General features: G+C 42.7%; 1 protein-coding gene across 1 annotated transcript in view; it reads right to left on the bottom strand.

Annotated features, from left to right (window-relative positions):
• prrc1 (proline-rich coiled-coil 1) overlaps positions 1 to 21,387 on the bottom strand; it is a 42,068-nt gene extending 20,681 nt beyond the window's left edge. The window contains exons 1-5 of the mRNA XM_083641917.1: positions 21,340 to 21,387; positions 20,520 to 20,632; positions 13,797 to 14,186; positions 10,637 to 10,782; positions 5,202 to 5,304 (exon numbers count right to left, since the gene is read on the bottom strand). Coding sequence (XP_083498043.1) covers positions 5,202 to 5,304; positions 10,637 to 10,782; positions 13,797 to 14,186; positions 20,520 to 20,616 — 736 coding nt within the window. The 5' untranslated portion in view covers positions 20,617 to 20,632; positions 21,340 to 21,387. The remainder of the gene's footprint in view (positions 1 to 5,201; positions 5,305 to 10,636; positions 10,783 to 13,796; positions 14,187 to 20,519; positions 20,633 to 21,339) is intronic.

Below are 21,387 nucleotides of genomic sequence, written 5' to 3'. Positions count from 1 at the left end.
TTGAGTAGAGGTCGACCGATATTGCTTTTTCAATGGCCGATGCCGATGCCGATCTTTAGAGAGCAGGGCGGCCGATGGCCGATATATAATGCCGATTATTATTATTTTTTTCATTCGATAAAATACGATTAAAATAAACTCCTCAAAAAAAGTTTGGAAACGTTATTTTGCTCGATTATTTCTCCCCTTTAATAATACCAATTGGTATTGTATTTTATATAGTTGGAAAGCCTGATTAGTCACCTTTACAACGGGGTACAACTTGTAAGGATTGTGCATTCGTGGAATGAGAAACACACAGCTAAACGTGTGGGTAGCGCCCCCAAAAAATGTGCAATATTCTTCTGTTGGTATTTTTTTTTAAAGAAATCTAGTAGCCTAGATTTCCATTATCCATTCATGCACATTGAAAATCGAATATAACATTATACTGTAGGCCTACATCTAATATAAGATGTTATCTTAGCCAGTACAGTAACATGTTTTTGATTATTCTTTTTATTAAATAGAAAAATACATTGGGTTATGCGGTATAGATTTCAGTAGTGACTGGTAGGCTATAGCGAGAGAGCAGTATGTCAGAGAACTCATTCATGCACTGTTCTATACATTAACAATAATAATAATAATAATAATGTAACTGTTTAGATTTGCTGTCATTTGATGGGAGAAGTGTGTTTGCAGAAGATGGTGGTGACTGAGGAAACGTAACGTTACAGTAGGCTCATGGGTGCATGAGAAGACTCACATTCAGTGGCGGACTGCATAATCGGGCACGTCGGGCAAATGCCCGGTGGCTTGGCCTGGCCTGGCCTGCCAAAAAATTTTTTTTTTTTTTTTTGCAGGCCGATGCCGATTAATTAAAAATGCCAATAATCGGCCCCAATTAATCGGCCGGCCGATTAATCGGTCGACCTCTAGTTTTGAGGCAGTTTTATGGATCCGTACAGACGAACAAAGGAGAGCTATATGGGATAAGCGGTTACCTTGGGCTTCGCGCTGGTTTAAATCGCCATATCAACGAGCCGCCTCTCAGCCGTTCATGGAATTTAATGCAGGATGCTGAATTCAACGAGGACGGTGATTAGTGATACTTCGCCACACATTTTTGTCTTGGTCTGAAAGCTCGTGAAAAAGTTATTGGCGACCATCCACGGAGAGCAGGAAAAGATGGAGCAACGTACTGTCAGATCAAACAAGCTCCTCCTCGGTATCGGACATGCCTCCTGCAAAGCGACAGTCAACCATGCCGTCACCAGACTCTGTTCTCTTCACTGCTGTACAATAAATGGAAACGTGCAAATCAATGTGTATGACAAAAAGTACCGGTAGACAGCCTGCAGTTATTAGGCTGATTAGGCTACATTTTCTGCAAAGGGAAAGCTGGGGGGACTATTTTTGTTGGCGGAGGAATAAATACAGAAATCATCTATTTTCTCAGCTTTTTGTCATTTTTTTAATCAGCTTTGTTTAATAGAACTGTTGTATAAAAGCAATATCACACTCGAGGTCGTGCATTGTTGGCTAATATAGGCACTGCTGTGATTATCTACGGCACTCGGCCTGCGGCCTCGTGCCTGCGACCGAATCACAGCAGTGCCAATATTAGCCAACAATGCACTCCCTCTCGTGTGATATTGCTTAAATATAGCAACTACCCTCAGACAGATAATGTATATATAGCAACTACCCTCAGACCGATAATGTGTATATATAGCAACTACCCTCAGACAGATAATGTGTATATATAGCAACTACCCTCAGACAGATAATGTGTATATATAGCAACTACCCTCAGACAGATAATGTGTATATATAGCAACTACCCTCAGACAGATAATGTGTATATATAGCAACTACCCTCAGACAGATAATGTATATATAGCAACTACCCTCAGACAGATAATGTATATATAGCAACTACCCTCAGACAGATAATGTGTATATATAGCAACTACCCTCAGACAGATAATGTATATATAGCAACTACCCTCAGACAGATAATGTGTATATATAGCAACTACCCTCAGACAGATAATGTATATATAGCAACTACCCTCAGACAGATAATGTGTATATAGCAACTACCCTCAGACAGATAATGTATATATAGCAACTACCCTCAGACAGATAATGTGTATATATAGCAACTACCCTCAGACAGATAATGTATGTATAGCAACTACCCTCAGACAGATAATGTGTATATATAGCAACTACCCTCAGACAGATAATGTATATATAGCAACTACCCTCAGACAGATAATGTGTAAATATAGCAACTACCCTCAGACAGATAATGTATATATAGCAACTACCCTCAGACAGATAATGTATATATAGCAACTACCCTCAGACAGATAATGTATATATGGCAACTACCCTCAGACAGATAATGTGTATATATATAGCAACTACCCTCAGACAGATAATGTGTATATATAGCAACTACCCTCAGACAGATAATGTGTATGTATATAGCAACTACCCTCAGACAGATAATGTATATATAGCAACTACCCTCAGACAGATAATGTATATATAGCAACTACCCTCAGACAGATAATGTATATATAGCAACTACCCTCAGACAGATAATGTATATATAGCAACTACCCTCAGACAGATAATGTGTATATATAGCAACTACCCTCAGACAGATAATGTATATATAGCAACTACCCTCAGACAGATAATGTGTATATAGCAACTACCCTCAGACAGATAATGTATATATAGCAACTACCCTCAGACAGATAATGTGTATATATAGCAACTACCCTCAGACAGATAATGTATGTATAGCAACTACCCTCAGACAGATAATGTGTATATATAGCAACTACCCTCAGACAGATAATGTATATATAGCAACTACCCTCAGACAGATAATGTGTAAATATAGCAACTACCCTCAGACAGATAATGTATATATAGCAACTACCCTCAGACAGATAATGTATATATAGCAACTACCCTCAGACAGATAATGTATATATGGCAACTACCCTCAGACAGATAATGTGTATATATATAGCAACTACCCTCAGACAGATAATGTGTATATATAGCAACTACCCTCAGACAGATAATGTGTATGTATATAGCAACTACCCTCAGACAGATAATGTATATATAGCAACTACCCTCAGACAGATAATGTATATATAGCAACTACCCTCAGACAGATAATGTATATATAGCAACTACCCTCAGACAGATAATGTATATATAGCAACTACCCTCAGACAGATAATGATGCACTGAGAGAGAGTCTCAGCACGGAGCCGTACGACTGATACTTGCTTATGAATTAGGGTCATATGATCAGATGTTTCATGTCCTCTTTAAGCTAGGCAGAAGAGGAAAAAAAACCCGCCAGCAGCCTTCAAATCTGGTGTATTTGAATGGTGAATGAACAACAAAACTTTTCATGACTTTTCCAAAACTTTGGTTGGCACGTTTCCAGGCCTGGAAATAACAATTTTCAAATTCCATGACTTTTCCAGGTTTTTATACTGGCTATGTAGCCTAACTGTGTATTTTTCTTCGGGAGAAAATGGCTCAATCAGCCGGAAAATAGTAAAAACTAACATTTTGAAGCCAGGGCTTCAGTTTGAAAGCCTTATAAGTAGCCAGGGCTTCAGTTTGAAAGCCTTATAAGTAGCCAGGGCTTCAGTTTGAAAGCCTTATAAGTATCCAGGGCTTCAGTTTGAAAGCCTTATAAGTATCCAGGGCTTCAGTTTGAAAGCCTTATAAGTAGCCAGGGCTTCAGTTTGAAAGCCTTATAAGTAGCCAGGGCTTCAGTTTGAAAGCCTTATAAGTAGCCAGGGCTTCAGTTTGAAAGCCTTATAAGTATCCAGGGCTTTAGTTTGAAAGCCTTATAAGTATCCAGGGCTTTAGTTTGAAAGCCTTATAAGTATCCAGGGCTTCAGTTTGAAAGCCTTATAAGTAGCCAGGGCTTCAGTTTGAAAGCCTTATAAGTAGCCAGGGCTTCAGTTTGAAAGCCTTATAAGTAGCCAGGGCTTCAGTTTGAAAGCCTTATAAGTAGCCAGGGCTTCAGTTTGAAAGCCTTATAAGTATCCAGGGCTTCAGTTTGAAAGCCTTATAAGTATCCAGGGCTTCAGTTTGAAAGCCTTATAAGTAGCCAGGGCTTCAGTTTGAAAGCCTTATAAGTATCCAGGGCTTCAGTTTGAAAGCCTTATAAGTAGCCAGGGCTTCAGTTTGAAAGCCTTATAAGTATCCAGGGCTTTAGTTTGAAAGCCTTATAAGTATCCAGGGCTTCAGTTTGAAAGCCTTATAAGTATCCAGGGCTTCAGTTTGAAAGCCTTATAAGTATCCAGGGCTTCAGTTTGAAAGCCTTATAAGTAGCCAGGGCTTCAGTTTGAAAGCCTTATAAGTAGCCAGGGCTTCAGTTTGAAAGCCTTATAAGTAGCCAGGGCTTCAGTTTGAAAGCCTTATAAGTAGCCAGGGCTTCAGTTTGAAAGCCTTATAAGTATCCAGGGCTTCAGTTTGAAAGCCTTATAACTATCCAGGGCTTCAGTTTGAAAGCCTTATAAGTATCCAGGGCTTCAGTTTGAAAGCCTTATAAGTATCCAGGGCTTCAGTTTGAAAGCCTTATAAGTATCCAGGGCTTCAGTTTGAAAGCCTTATAAGTATCCAGGGCTTCAGTTTGAAAGCCTTATAAGTATCCAGGGCTTCAGTTTGAAAGCCTTATAAGTATCCAGGGCTTCAGTTTGAAAGCCTTATAAGTATCCAGGGCTTCAGTGTGAAAGCCTTATAAGTATCCAGGGCTTCAGTTTGAAAGCCTTATAAGTAACCAGGGCTTCAGTTTGAAAGCCTTATAAGTAACCAGGGCTTCAGTTTGAAAGCCTTATAAGTAGCCAGGGCTTCAGTTTGAAAGCCTTATAAGTAGCCAGGGCTTCAGTTTGAAAGCCTTATAAGTAGCCAGGGCTTCAGTTTGAAAGCCTTATAAGTATCCAGGGCTTCAGTTTGAAAGCCTTATAAGTATCCAGGGCTTCAGTTTGAAAGCCTTATAAGTAGCAGCTGATTGCAGATAGTTTAAATTGCTTTGAAACCTGCCCTTTTGTTACAGAGAAAGGTCTGAAAATCAAGCAGCATTACTCTGACATACCACGTGCTGCTCCATGATTATACGGCATATTTTTGTATTCTTTATTCAAAGCCACATTTGGACTTACTGATGTACGGGGCCATGCCAGGATCCAGAGTGGTGATCATGGACTCAACAGAGTGCTTGGTTTTGTCCAGGACCGTCTTCACCATGGGGTTACCGGCTACACCCTGGAAACAAACAGGTGCATGTTGGTGTCTCATGTCACACATATTGGGATGGGGGGGGGTGTTTAGCATGTGCCAACGCAGGGCTTCAAATTTGGCGCGGGATTGCGAGGATCGCACATATTTTTGCCAATTCCCGCAGATTTGTCATTTATAATGCGGGAGAAGTCCCGCAATTGTTTGCGCGCCGACATCTATAACGTTAAGCCGACGGAGCGGAACGAACGAACATTGCTGAATACGGACGACTGGTCGGACACATTAGAGGGCGGACTGTTGGCTGAACGTTACCTCAGGCAGCGGTGTAGCAAGCAGCAAACAGCTTGTTCTGACCAAATATCCACGCATTCAAAGCACTACATACTCCCAGAGATGGTGTAATCCATATAAAAAACCCTCATGTTTTACCCCAAATGAGACGTCCAGGTTTTGTGTCGGTCAGTGGCTCCAAAAACAGCCGGCTAACGTTAATTTACGGTGGCTAACCAGAGCTGAAATTGAGGGTAGGTTTGTCCCTCTATAAACCATATCGCTAATATCTGTGTCGTTTCATCTTTGATTGAAAAATGCTTCCACCTGATTAAAGAAAACATGTAATATTTGATGTAATACATAAAAACATCAGTCAACATCACATAATGTGGTTTCTTTAATCAGGTGGAAACAGACAGATAATGTGAGCTTTGCCAGCAACATGACAGTAAGAAAGGCAGATGTAGTGAGATGGATTATTTAATATTCCATAGCTCTGACCTAACCAAATCTAACTGTGAACACAAAACAAAAACACTTCTGATATAATATGTGTTTTATTAGTGTATCACTCAATACAAAAAAATAAAGGCTTTGATAGAACCAAAAGCGTATGGCTCCTAGTCTGCAAATAAAACATAATGACAAAAGCCACAGTCATTTAGACTCAGGTGTGCATAAACTACAGGTTAAGAACGGCTGAAAAAATCTATAGACTTTGGGGGGGCAAAATCTATAAATCCCCCCTATCTGAAGAACATAAGGGGGGAATTCCCCCCCAGTTTGCAAAGTGAATTTTAAGCCCTGCCAACAGCAGGGGAGACCGCGCTTTGAGAGGAGGCTGAGTATTATGAAGGCAATCATCTCTCAAGACACATTTCGGCAAAGCTCAGTGAAAAGCTGTGTAACAGCGCTCGCAGGGGGCGGGCTCGCAGGGGGCGGGCTCGCAGGGGGCGGGCTCGCATGCTGCGCTTTACCCAATCAAAATGGAGGGAGCGGTGTGTAGTCAACACTGACCATTCTCAGCGTATAGCAAGTAGCTACTTGACACTAGACATGGTGGCGCAGTCGGTAGCGCTGTCGCCTCACAGCTAGAAGGTCCTGAGTTCGATTCTCGCCTGGGACGCTGTGGGCGCTGGAGTTGTGACCCCCCCATATCTTCAGTGCCTACTGCCCAGGTGGGCTATCTCGTCGAAAGGGCCTTTCTGTGTGGAGTTTGCATGTTCTCCCCGTGCTCCCCAGCGGGTTCCTCCGTACATAACCCCCCACTAAAAACATGCAGAAGATCGTCATCCGACCAGTGGCGACAACACCCAAGTTGGTCCCCGGGCGCTGGAAAGAAAAAGCGACCACTGCTCCTGGCCTGCCCCCCCCGGAGGAAAGGACAAGCCTGGATGGGTTAAATGCAGAGGACAAATTTCACCGGCCACCGTCAGCATGAGTGTGTTGGTGTGTTGGTGTGACAATAAAAGACGGGCTTGTCCGTCTACTAACTGTAACTGTTTAGTTGCTACTAGCAACGAGCTATAGTTGTTATTGTTGTTTCATAGCTACTAACTGTAACTGTTTACTTGCTACTAGCAACGAGCTATAGTTGTTATTGTTGTTTCATAGCGACGGAAGGATTTGAGAGCGACACGCAGGGAGGGGAAAGGAAATCCATAAATGGTCAGAGCCGGTCGGTTGGAGCCAATGGCAGAGCTTGCCGGCGGAGCCCCTTGAGTTCCGTTTACACAGACATGAAACGAGCCTGCCTCCAGAGGTTAGAGAAAGAAAAAAAAATATATATATATATTTTGTTTAACCGATGGGTTCCCAGATTGTGAAGGCAAAGACTGTTCAAAACAATAATAAAACTACTAATAACAACGGCAACATTTCCTTCTCAGCGACGTGAAACTGGCGGCAGGAATTGAATGCTGTAGCATTTGAATGTGTATGATTTTGATTTGATTTGATTTATTTATTTAGACGAGACAATGCAAAATGAATGAACACAATAACCATGGAACAGTTAAAAATATCTGGAACATAATTAAAGTGTAAAAATCGCCGGATTTAGCACAAGGCTAGTTTCCATCCGTTGTCCCCGAAACATAAAACACAAAAACATAAAAACAGAATATATAAAACAACAAAACATAGGTATCAAAAGTGCTTTACACCCGTAAGACAAGTATACATGTGCAAAACAGCAAAACACAAGCAGCAGTAATACACTCAAAAAACACAACAGTATACATTAACTCATTCATGGCCAGTTTAGGACTGCCAATATTTAGCACAGGCCAAAGATTTTCATAATTGTTGGTCATCTTTCAAGACCCACATGTTGTGCTCGCAGTAAATTATCTATTAGCACCAAAGTGATTTGCAATAGCTCAAAATGAAGATGTACGTCTCTGGGTTCACCAGGAAAAAAAAGTGAGCTTTTAGCATGTTCTGTACTCTACTTATAGCCCTTTATATACACCCTGTTTTCACCAAAAAGGTCTCTCTGACAAGATAAATTGCAGATATTGGCATTTTTCTAAATCACACAATCTCATGCAGAACTCGCTCTCAATTCTTTAATTTTGAACTGTATTGACATCAGACATGTAAATATTATTCGTTATGACACAAATGAAAAAGAAAAAAAAAATATATATATATATATACACATGAAGTGCTTTTTTTTTACATACAACAATATAGTTTACTCAGTGTGAGTGAGTGTGCAGACAGACACACAGACAGACAGACAGACAGACAGACACACCGACAGACAGACAGACAGACAGACAGACAGACACACACACACACACACACACACACACACACACACACACGATGCGAGATTTCTAACCCCACATAGGATAAGCAATAACCACGCCCTGTGGCGCCGGGATTGGCCAGGAGCAACACTGGAGGGCACGCAGCCCAGCGATTTCATGAACCAACTGAATAGCTCTTGAGAACGGACAGCGGGCTGCTGTGACTGCCGCTTCTGCCTTGTTAGCTGTTCGTGTGTTTATTTTGTTTTGTTCTGGTCCACCCGTCCTCGTCCATGTCTCCCTGTCCTATCCTCCCTGCTATTTGATCGTTCCCGTTTTCCCCTCGGCTATTCAACACGTCCTCACCGCCCTCTGATCGATCATTTCCTCATTCCTCCGATGATCAAACACATCTCTCTGGATTACTTTCTCCCGTTTTCTCCCGGCTGGCACAGAGGAAGGCGACCAGCTCGTGCAGCGCGCCGAGGGGCGTTTCAATGGCGTTTCTCCTGTCTGCACAAGGAAGCGTTTATCCGTTTTCTGATTTTCCTCCTGCTCAATTTCAAAACAACAGCTGCGGTATGTGTTTGTTCACGTGTTGTCTTAGATGCTAGGAACCTGATACTATGTCACAGGCTGGGGAAGTGTTTGAACTAGGCGCTGCACTAATAAAAACAAAAACACGTCAAACACGTCTTTGGCGTGGATGGCTATTTCTGATAACACGTCAAAGACGTCTTTGGCGGTGAATGAGTTAAAAAGAAGAAAATAAAAAAATAAAAAAATAAAAAAAAGTTCAGAATTTGACCTTGTTACCTGTGGCCACAGGACTGGTGGCTTTTTAGCCACCATATGCTTGATAACATGCAGGAGTCAGCAACCTATGGCACAGGTGCCACCTCTGGTTAACCAGTGGCACGGCAGCACACAGTAGCAAAGAGTGCGCAACTGAGATTTTTTGTAGAAATGTTGAAATGCCAAATGAACTACTTCACAGCCATTGGCAGTTGCGCAGCCTGTCATTTAGGATATTTACGGTAGTGACCCATGCTACTCTGCCTCTGATTGGTTACCCCCTTGCGTTCCATACATTCCAAATGAGCAGAGAGCAGGTAAGAAATGTCGGCGTGAAAGACAGACAATATCAGGTCCTCAAGCTAAAACACCTCGGGCACACTGAGTCAAAATGGCCCTTCATATACAAAATGAAAAGCCATACAACCAGAATAGGAATATTATTTTCCGATTACAACTTAAACTGCATCTTGGCACAGATGTGCTAAATGCACTTTATAAGGACAGTGAAGACAAATACTACAGCTGAACACTGAAATATGTGGAGATATCCTGTAGGTCCACATTCAGCCCACAGTTCTTAAAGTGTAACCTACCCTCAAAACACTTTTTTCAGCTTTTAACCAATATATATGGCTTTTGGGGGTGGTGTGTGAAGAATTCTGGTTAAATTTCCACATTTGAGACCAAATTTATAATATTCTACAATCTTTATCATCTTCAACAGCATAAGTGCCCTCTATGGGTTCAAACCTGCTTTTTTTTTTGCCCTTCAAAATGTCCAAAATGTGGTTGCATCCTACGTCACGGCCTTCCTGCACTCATGTGAAAAATGTTTTTTTCATGTGATTATTACTGTAGTTCACGCCAGGAGTTGCAACATCTCCATTCACTCCAATGGACCAGTTTTTAGCGCGAGCCCTTGAAGAGGGCAATGCATGATGGGAAATCGCCTATATGTTACATGGCAGTAAAATGCCACTGAATGACCAAATTGATATAACTTTTAGCCATTTCGGGCAAAACCGTTTCCATACGGACCATCAGTGTTGGTTAGTTGTTTATAATGTGGCTATATTTATAATATAGCCACGTTGATACACTGTCATGGAAAAAAAAGAAAAGGAGATTGGGAGGCCGGTCATAGCGTCTCTGTCGATGATTTGATTTGACAGTTCTGGGCACTGGCGTTGGCCAATCCTGCCGTGTTCCACCCCCAAATCGATTGTGTTCTGGCGCAAATCGAGTGGGTTCCAGGACGAACGGGCTCTCTGACTGAGGCCCGCGCCAGTTATGTTATATTTAGAGCAGCGCAGTAAATACAATATTCCTGGAATGCGAGTTTAACGAAACAGTTGCATGTCCTCTGCATTCTACGTCAAATAAAAACATTACTTTTATTGAAGAGATCTGAGGCACTCGAGAAGGTAGTATATTAAAAAGCCTTTATTCTTAGTTGGCTAACATTTACAGAAAGTTAATGATCCATCTTGGCATGTGGAGTCAGTGGGTGTCAATCTAAGTTCTCTTACCTTGAAGAAGCCCCAGATGCCTCCGCCCATGTTGTTATCTGTAGGCCCTCTGGGATCATCTGGCTCCTCGGGGAAAGTAATTGGCGACACGGCGTCTAAGCCTCCTGACATCACTGGCTGTTGAACCATGGGATTGGACACCACACCTGGAAGATAGAGGAGATCAAGAACAATCACAATCACAATCTCTTTTATTGCCACAATGTGCAAGATTACATACGAGGACTTTGTCTTAGTGTCAGTATGCAGTGTAGCGGTCATGTCAACATAACAAGCACAGATCCTGTACATCCCACCGGGCAGCCATGGTACAGCCACGGACGGAGTCTCAGTTAAGACTCTTAGTCAATGCCGCCCTCTAGAGGCCACCAGTAGCCGTCCCCCAAGTATCCATTTCACTGGATCACCTGACCTTGTCATGTGTAGCCACCATGCACGGGCGCCGGAAGCAGGGGGACATGGGGATATTTTGTCCCCCTTAAAATTTGGTCCCCCTAAAAAAGGGGGGCAATTTTTTTCAAAATCTGAGGGGGCAACTGCCCCTGACGCTTAGAGCCCACTTTACACTGTTTACACAGCCTGTGATGCTTGTTAAAGCCGTGATCGTTGTGGGATTATTACACCTGAGACAGACAGACCCAGGGATCAAGTTACAGAGAGCCCACTTTACACTGTTTACACAGCCTGTGACTCTTGTTAAAGCCGTGATCATTGTGGGATTATTACACCTGAGAGACAGACAGACCCGGACTCTGTACTGCACTCACTAACGCACTTTAGGATGGCTTGAATGTGTTGTCATTGGCTGCTGCTATAATCGTATACGGTTATTGTTATTTTATTTTTGTGTTGAGATGACAAGTTTTGCACTGTGTTTCGAAGTGATAATAATAATAATAATAATAAGTTCAGTGTTTCTGCCTGTGTTGCTGTCTGTTGTAGTGTAATTATAAAATGACCTAAAGGGAGAGCAGGTCACCAAGTGAGTGAGAAAAGGAGAAAATACTGAATAATGACATCACTACAGTATAATCCTAATGTTAATTTAAAATTAGATATTCCTCTAAATATGGCTAAAAATCATCCAAACGTCTAAAAAACGTCAATTTTTCTTGCAAAAAAAATCAAAAAAAAAAAAAAAGTCCTCCTAATTGCAAACTCGTTCCGGCGCCACTGCCATCATGGACTGTAAATATAGGTAGCCACGCTGAACCGTGGAGAAATAGCAATTGGAAAGCGTTGTAACTACGGGAACAAGCTTCACAGGCTTCGCTTCATTAGTAGTATCAGCATTACAGGGCGTTCACACCATACGCCGAAGCAACGCTGAAGCAACGCTGAAGCCACAAGTTTCATTTCGGTGTCCTTGTTAACAGGCGAGGCCATTCACACCAGCCGCGCATGTGCCACGCTCAAGGCACGCTGAAGCTGCGCTGAAGCGATCGTTCAGGGTTCAGTTCTATTTTCCAAGCGTGAGCGTTTGTTCACACCTGGCGCTTAACAGAAGCAGAGCTGAAACTAAAGCCCGGCTGAAGCTGAGCTCGCGCTGAACCAGTCATACAAGAAGCACTGTCTTTTCCTCAGCACCTCGCTCGGCGCGCCTTGACCCCGCCCACAACTTCCATTGACTTCATGCCTGGCAGCTTCACGCTTGGAAAATAGAACTGAATCCCGAACGATTGCTTCAGCGCAGCTTCAGCGTGGCTTGAGCGTGGCACGCGCGCGGCTGGTGTGAACGGCCTCGCCGGTTAACAAGGACGCTGAAATGAAACTTGTGGCTTCAGCGTAAAGTGGAACGTCAGACATGCAAAACATTTAGTTAGCCTCCATTAGCATGATGATACCACCTGCATTTTTAGATAGATTTGTGAGAGAAAGAGACACAGCGTAGACGGCAAGTTGCGTGAATTGGTGGACAAAGTTAAATTTTCTATTCTTCTTTATCAAGTCTTTTTCAGATTCAATCTACGTGCAGTATAAACTGTGGTAGAGCCCTCACTGCTAATAGCTTAGCGCTACATAATGGCAGTCTATGGGATTTTGGCCTACTCCCGTTCAGTCGCCCAGAATGCACATTCCAACAGCGCTAAAACCACTCAGATATACATGCCATAGAGACACTGTGTAACGCGTCATCATTCAGAAACCACGCCCAAGACGGGGGAAAACACAAACTCCTGTCCAATCCTGGCGTTCTCCTATGTCACGTGCATGGTTGCGTGTTGCACCAAAAGATCGTATATACGGAAGATGAACACTCCAACTTACTTCCTTGACAGCTAGATCCACATTTTTCTTCTCGCCAATTCTCAACGGCTTCCTTGTTTTGCTCGGGAGTACAAAAAAACTTTAACTGGCGATTTTTTACATTTGTTTTCTGCGCAGCCCCACCACACAACAGCTTTTAGCTATGTTTCATTCAAGGAAAATGACGCTGGTGTGTGGAAATGAACGGAGCTCTTCCCCCGTGATGGGCGTGGCCTATTACATGCAGTGTCTCTATGGTGTGTTTCGTGTACTCACCACGTGATGAAATAATAATCCAAAGTGACGTTAAACGGTCCCTTTCATAGTAAATCCACACACCAACACCTAAACAAAGAGTAACCGAACTAACAGGAGTATAACCAAAGTGACTTCCTCATTTGCCATGTGGCGCACACGCTGTGTGCAGTCATCAGCATAGTGCATGGGCTGTGCGCATGGTGCTGCACTGAGGACTTCAGAACTGTTCGCTAGCTTTCTGTCGCACTCCAGTCTATTTGCTAGCTTAGCTCTGACCTCCGACGCACTGCTGACACCATGTGACAGGTTATCAAGGTACTTGTATGTATCAAACGGGAGACAGAGGTGTAGCCCAGACTCAGACTGTGTGTGTGTGTGTGCGTGTGTGTGTGTGTGTGTGTGTGTGTGTGTGTGTGTGTGTGTGTGTGTGTGTGTGTGTGTGTGTGTGTGTGTGTGAGAGAGAGAGTCACATGTCTGGCAAACAAGTTATACTTCTTTTTTGTTTGTGAATGCCATAGATGACGGGCTGTGGGAGGGGCTGTGCAGCACAAATTAAAGCAGTTTTTATATTATTATTATTATTATTATTTCAATCAACTCCATACTGGATAAATTCAGTTCTTAAGTGCTGCTGCTGAAACAGTGGGGGTCTTACCTGGCATGGGTGCGGGGCTGGAGAAACTGGGCATCAGTGGGGTCTGTGGCGTGCGCCCTGCGTGGCCGCGCGTGATGTCGTATCCCGTCTGTGGCGTGCGCCCTGCGTGGCCGCGCGTGATGTCGTATCCCGCGCCCATGGAGAAGCTGGATTTAGGCGGGCCCACCGGAGGAACCCACATGACGGGGCCCGAGGGCGGAGGTCCCACAGGGGGGGCCACGAGAGGCGTAGAGGGAGAGGGGGCGGCCAACGCGGGGGGAGGGGCAAAGTGCGGGGGGCGGGAGGGCGTGGAGGCCAGGGGGCTGCTGAAGGCGGGCGAGGAGTGAGCGGGGGGCAGGGTGCTGGAGATGGACAGGGAACTGAAGGGGATGGACGTGGTGCTGGACAGACCTGGAACAAACAAGAAAAGAATGGACTCATGTTGAAGTCGTCTTCCTGCTGATTTTCACACCCGACTTTGCATAATAATGTGCTTCTTGGTCAAAGATTGCAAAAACATCTTTAGGGGCGGTTAGCAGTTGGCTTGGGACCATATTTAATATTATCGAATATCATGATATATTTCAGGAATATTGCGGTATTTCCCGCATATACCCCCACCCATGAATCGTTGCATCAATTTCTGCAACTTGTATCTGTTATAACATCAAAAAACCAATTTGCATATTTTTATAGCCAAATGATCCAAGTAATATGGTCAGTCTCCATGACTGTTTGCTCTTAAGGACTGAATGTCTCTTCATTTGCTCCAGCCTGACGAACACTCCTAGTAAGATTCAGTCCCATTTCCTCCATTACAAACATCAGAGACATTAGAACAACAAAAAAAATATATAGAACTTTTTCAGATAAGGATTTGAAGTGCAGCATTCATGCTTTTATTTACTGTAAAGCTGTGTTCAGAATGCTTTTATTTACTGTTAAGCTGTGTTCAGAATGCTTTTATTTACTGTAAAGCTGTGTTCAGACCAAAAGTGAACAAAAAATAAACGCAGCACGATTACATACAAAGTCAATGCAAGGTCGTCAACAGACACAATTTTGAGCCGGACGACGTCCTTGGCATGAAATTCGCCTCAGCCACGTAATCCCGCGAGTAGAACTTTTTCAACTTGAGCAGCAAATTTGTGACAAACATTTGTGTGAACGTTATTTACAAATATGGCTGTTAGGGTTGCAAATTTCGTGCATTTTCTTTAACCTACACATTTAACACATTTAACAATCGATAGTCAGTTAATCATTAAGCAAAGAAAAAAACAAGGGCAAATTCAGCCCAGGACCACATGCGTCGTGTGTGGCAACCGCGGGGGCAGGCATCCCTGGGTTGTGGCTAGATGGGGTACAGCCAATCGTGGCAGTTGTTACTCCATGTAATGTGTGTTACTTCTTGTATAGTGTCTGTGTCATGACGAAAGCAAAGATACAACAGGCCAGGGTGAGATAAAGGATACATCCCCCAAATATTCAAGTAGCCTATAATACTGTGTGTGTGTGTGTGTGTGTGTGTGTGTGTGTGTGTGTGTGTGTGTGTGTGTGTGTGTGTGTGTGTGCGCGCGTGCGCACGTGCGTGTGTGTGTGTCATGTATGGGATCAGCCAAAAAAAAGGCAAATTAAGTGAAAGATGTGCTACTTTGGCACTGTTTCTGCAAACATTCAAATCAGCTATGCAAACAGTGCAGACTATGAATTTCAATCAACAAATACATGTAATAATTATTATTTACTCAAAAAAGTAGAGTTTTAAATGATTTGCTTCTTTGGCCCAATCCCATTGCTATGTACCCCCCAACCCTTCCCCACTTATTTTTGAGTGCTCCTTGAGTTGCCCCTTGCCCTTCAAAATGGAGCCACAAGGGGTGGGGGTTGAAAACAATTGCCTAGGAATTGGGACACCAGGGCTGGGTATCGAACTAAGATACGTTCTGGGCAATGAAATAAAAGCTTCGATACTAAGGGGTATCGAAATATCCCTTGTCATTCGATAAAAAAAGTGTCATTGAGAGAACAGCGTCTTTGAGCCTATAAGCGTGCACTATGCTTGCACCACCACGCTCTAATAAGGCTGGTGATTGGCTGTCATGTAGAGGCATGCAGGAATAGTTACGCCCACTTTAGACAGAGCATGTGTTGTTGAATTGAGACCATTGACACAGCGTGCAATCACAGTGTGGCTCTATCTAAAGTAGGGATGTTCATCAGTTATCGAAAATCGATAATTGATCGTTAAGGAATGGAATCGATCATGTGGAATTCTTATCGATTTTGTTATTATTATTATTATTATTATTATTTTTTTTTTTTTGTACTAGGTTTGGGTGGAATTCGTTCCTCCTCGCCCCACTCCATTGCACAGCCGACTAACGTGAGATGGAGCTTCATATAGTCTCTAGTTTTCTGGCTGGGCACGGGCCTTTGTTTTAAACATGGGGAATTCACACCGGCATGCGCCGGGGACAGCAGAGTGTTGGAGAGGAGACACATTGAAATAAAGAGTTCATTGAGGAGAACACGTCTTTCGTATTTTCTGCCATAGGCATTCATTTTGTAATATATATACCGTATATATATATATATATATATATATATATATATATATATATTATTAATATGATCGATAATCGATAATTGATCGTTAATTTTCCCCGATTTTCGATTATGGAAATTTTTCAAAATGAACATCCCTAATCTACAGCTTGATGCAATATGTGACAAGAAGAAAATTGGTATTTGGTGCCAAGCCTGGCAACACGACGAATATGATGAAACATTTGACCGTGTGTAACGGCGTTGTGTAGGTGGTACTTGCAGCAACCCATGTTAAAGGAGAATTTCGTTTTTTTTCAACCTGGACCCTATTTTCCACACTGTATGTGTCTAAGGGACTCATCACACTGTATGTGTCTAAGGGACTCATCACACTGTATGTGTCTAAGGGACTCATCACACTGTATGTGTCTAAGGGACTCATCACACTGTATGTGTCTAAGGGACTCATCACACTGTATGTGTCTAAGGGACTCATCACACTGTATGTGTCTAAGGGACTCATCACACTGTATGTGTCTAAGGGACTCATCACACTGTATGTGTCTAAGGGACTCATCACACTGTATGTGTCTAAGGGACTCATCACACTGTATGTGTCTAAGGGACTCATCACACTGTATGTGTCTAAGGGACTCATCACACTGTATGTGTCTAAGGGACACATCACTGTATGTGTCTAAGGGACTCATCACACTGTATGTGTCTAAGGGACTCATCACACTGTATGTGTCTAATAAACTCATCGTGACATATTCTTTTCAAATTGGTCGAGTACTCACCGAGATAGCGTTGTTTACTTGAGCAATGTGCTCAAACAACTACACAGTGTAACTACACAGTGATACTACACAGTGTAACTACACAGTGATACTACACAGTGTAACTACACAGTGATACTACACAGTGATACTACACAGTGTAACTACACAGTGATACTACACAGTGTAACTACACAGTGATACTACACAGTGTAACTACACAGTGATACTACACAGTGATACTACACAGTGTAACTACACAGTGATACTACACAGTGATACTACACAGTGTAACTACACAGTGATACTACACAGTGTAACTACACAGTGATACTACACAGTGATACTACACAGTGATACTACACAGTGATACTACACAGTGTAACTACACAGTGATACTACACAGTGATACTACACAGTGTAACTACACAGTGATACTACACAGTGATACTACACAGTGTAACTACACAGTGATACTACACAGTGATACTACACAGTGTAACTACACAGTGATACTACACAGTGATACTACACAGTGTAACTACACAGTGATACTACACAGTGATACTACACAGTGTAACTACACAGTGATACTACACAGTGTAACTACACAGTGATACTACACAGTGTAACTACACAGTGATACTACACAGTGATACTACACAGTGTAACTACACAGTGATACTACACAGTGATACTACACAGTGTAACTACACAGTGATACTACACAGTGATACTACACAGTGTAACTACACAGTGATACTACACAGTGTAACTACACAGTGATACTACACAGTGATACTACACAGTGTAACTACACAGTGATACTACACAGTGATACTACACAGTGTAACTACACAGTGATACTACACAGTGTAACTACACAGTGATACTACACAGTGATACTACACAGTGATACTACACAGTGTAACTACACAGTGATACTACACAGTGATACTACACAGTGATAACTACACAGTGTAACTACACAGTGATACTACACAGTGTAACTACACAGTGTAACTACACAGTGATACTACACAGTGATACTACACAGTGTAACTACACAGTGATACTACACAGTGATACTACACAGTGTAACTACACAGTGATACTACACAGTGTAACTACACAGTGATACTACACAGTGATACTACACAGTGATACTACACAGTGATACTACACAGTGATACTACACAGTGATACTACACAGTGTAACTACACAGTGATACTACACAGTGATACTACACAGTGATAACTACACAGTGTAACTACACAGTGATACTACACAGTGATACTACACAGTGATAACTACACAGTGTAACTACACAGTGATACTACACAGTGTAACTACACAGTGTAACTACACAGTGATACTACACAGGGCAATTCCGCACCGCATCGTCAATAATAAAACTGCTTGTGTTGCCGTCTGTGGGAAGGCTCAAACTGTCAATAGTGTTTGGCAACATGGAAACGACTCTATACATGAGTATTATTCTCCGGGGTTTACTGTGGGACAGAGAAAATGTGCGTATGAAGTAGGGTTGTCACGATACCAAAATTATGACTTCGATACCGATACCTGCCTAAATATCTCGATACTCGATACTTAAACGATACCACGGCAAAAAGCTAAAACAACAGGAAAAGTCGTGTAATAATGGATGACAGAAGAGTCTTCATCATACTTTATGTGGTGTTCAAAGATAGCTGGGGAAGGCTGCCTCAACTGAGTTGGTGCTGATTCTGCTGGCATCTCATTTGACTACCGTAAATAGAAAACGAGGAAATGTGTTCAGTAGAGCGCAGAATAGAATAATGTCTGTTCAGTCTACTTTAGTATAATCCTGAGTTTGAGCTTCATCATTAAGTGCCAGATTTACAGTTAATCTCTCTCTTTATTTATTTCCACAATAACATGTATGTGGTAGCCTATGTGGTGTCAAGTGTTTTCTTGTTTGTTCATACATGTAGGTGAGTTTTTGACAATTAGTATAACATTAATCATGGATTATTCTAAATAAATAAATAATTCTCAGTGTTATTAAAGCTTTTACATGGTAATGTGCAGTAATCTGATGTTCCTTATACTTAGTGTATGTGATTTCTTTGACAGTTAACGTTATACAGTTTGCAACCTCATATCACTCTTAAACACCGTCATGACTCAATAGCCTACCTCCTTGGGGGATCATGTCTATGTTCCCCGGGTTCTATGTTCCCCGGGTTCTATATTCCCCGTTTTTCACTAACCCTAAACCTAACCTCCCCCAGACCCTAACCCAAAACCTAACCTCTCCCACCCCCCACGCCTAAACCTAACCTCCCCCAGACCCTAACCCAAAACCTAACCTCTCCCAGGGAACATAGCGGGGAACATAGGACCCTATTTGGGAAAAGCGGGGAACATAGGACCCGGGGAACATAGGACCCGGGGAACATAGGGATGACCCCCTCCTTGGCAGAGGTTAGGCGCTCATGAGCGCATTGCCTTTAATTGCCTCGTCAAAACAAAATAAATCACACTCGCTTGACTTGACGTTATCACATTCGCTAAACTGTCACATTTTGTACTAGTCGGATCGTCTGTTGGATAAATGCTTTGGCAAGTCAAGTGGACGTGTTGTCTCCCTTTTGCCTGTGTAAACATCGTTTTACAGACGGACAGCTTTGATGGGTCCGTGCATGCTTCGGCATAGCCGTTGTAATCTGACTGTATGGTTGTAATATTAAGTGCTGACTCCGCCCGTGTTGGCCAGATTCAACATACGCTGTTAGAAATGAGCAAACCCTATCCTGCTGCTCTCAGGTAGGATAGAGGCTGCAGTGAAGGCGAAGCGCTGTGTGTGTCAGACAGGCAGAGAGAAGGAGAGAGAGAGAGAGAGAGAGAGAGAGAGAGAGAGAGAGAGAGAGAGAGAGAGAGAGAGAGAGAGAGAGAGAGAGGAGAAAAGCCAGCAGCACCCGCACCAATTTACAGGCAAAATCCGTAGAGATTCAACACATTAACGTTGCTTCCCGTGGTCAGAAAAAGTCGCCAGGTTTGTCGCTAGTCGCCTTTGAGAAATAAAGTCGCCACGGGGGTCTGAAAAGTAGCTAAATATATCGACAAAGTCGCCAAGTTGGCAACACTGCATGTCGGCTGAACAGAGGAGTGGAGAGTGGAGTGTTGTGAGACAGGGGAGGGTGGACTTGGCACGCCCACAGGGAGTTGAAACAGAGACAGAGCAAACCTGCAGCACACAGACTCCGGTGGAGAAACAGACGGTGGCACATGGATGCAACGCAACTCATGTCATTTTTAAAAGTACCGGTACTAAATTAACGTGGTATAGTATCCTTTTTAACGCCAGGGTACCGCGGTACTGTTGTAGTACCGGTATATCGTGCAACCCTAGTGTGTCATCATGGTTACCTATAGTCAGTGGTGGGCCGCTGACGGTGGCAGCCACACTGGAGGGAGGTGTGGGGCTGGCAGGCGGTGTAGTCTCAATCCCACTCTCTTCCATCATCTTCTCAGCCTTCTATCTGCACCCGAGCAGAAAATGGATGGACACTAAGTTAGCTGCTTATACTGAGCCTACAACAACATATACATACATACTATATACTGAGCCTACAACAACATATACATACATACTATATACTGAGCCTACAACAACATATACATACATACTATATACTGAGCCTACAACAACATATACATACAGTATACATTGTACATATATTGTACATGTATTGTACAACATTACAGTAGGTGAGTCTCTTGACACTGATATATCGTTCGTGATTGGCCAATCATTAAAATAATAATGGGAATAATATATAGGCATATGCACTTCAAATAAAACCAAGTGAATGAATTGCTGAAAATGCTTCTCAACTGTGCTGTGTTGCAATTGCAAGTGACAAATCCACCGACTGCAACGCTTGTTAGAAAAAACGTTGGAGAGTCAATGTACTGTCTCCACTGTATGTCCCCTATCTGCGGACAAGCAAGCCAACATGAATGTGATTTTTAAATGACTTGGACGTGACGTGGGCTACAGTGTTGACGCTACAGTTAACAGCGGTCAGATATCTACTCAGTAGAACAGGTACTAGCTAAAGGATCATTCATAGGGATAGTTCATTAACAAAATGAGACATGCACATTTCTACCCAATTCACCAGTAAAAGGACATAGATCTGTTTTGCTGTTTGGACATTAAAAGAGAAACAATAGCACCACTCACCTGCTAGCCCGGCTAGCCTTAGTAAACAACGACACAGACACACTGATG

The sequence above is a fragment of the Poromitra crassiceps genome (assembly GCF_964638095.1).
Source record: "Poromitra crassiceps genome assembly, chromosome: 8".
In the NCBI taxonomy this organism is placed as follows: domain Eukaryota; kingdom Metazoa; phylum Chordata; class Actinopteri; order Beryciformes; family Melamphaidae; genus Poromitra; species Poromitra crassiceps.
Note: the sequence above shows the minus strand (reverse complement) of the source record. Positions and strands in the feature narration are given on the sequence as shown.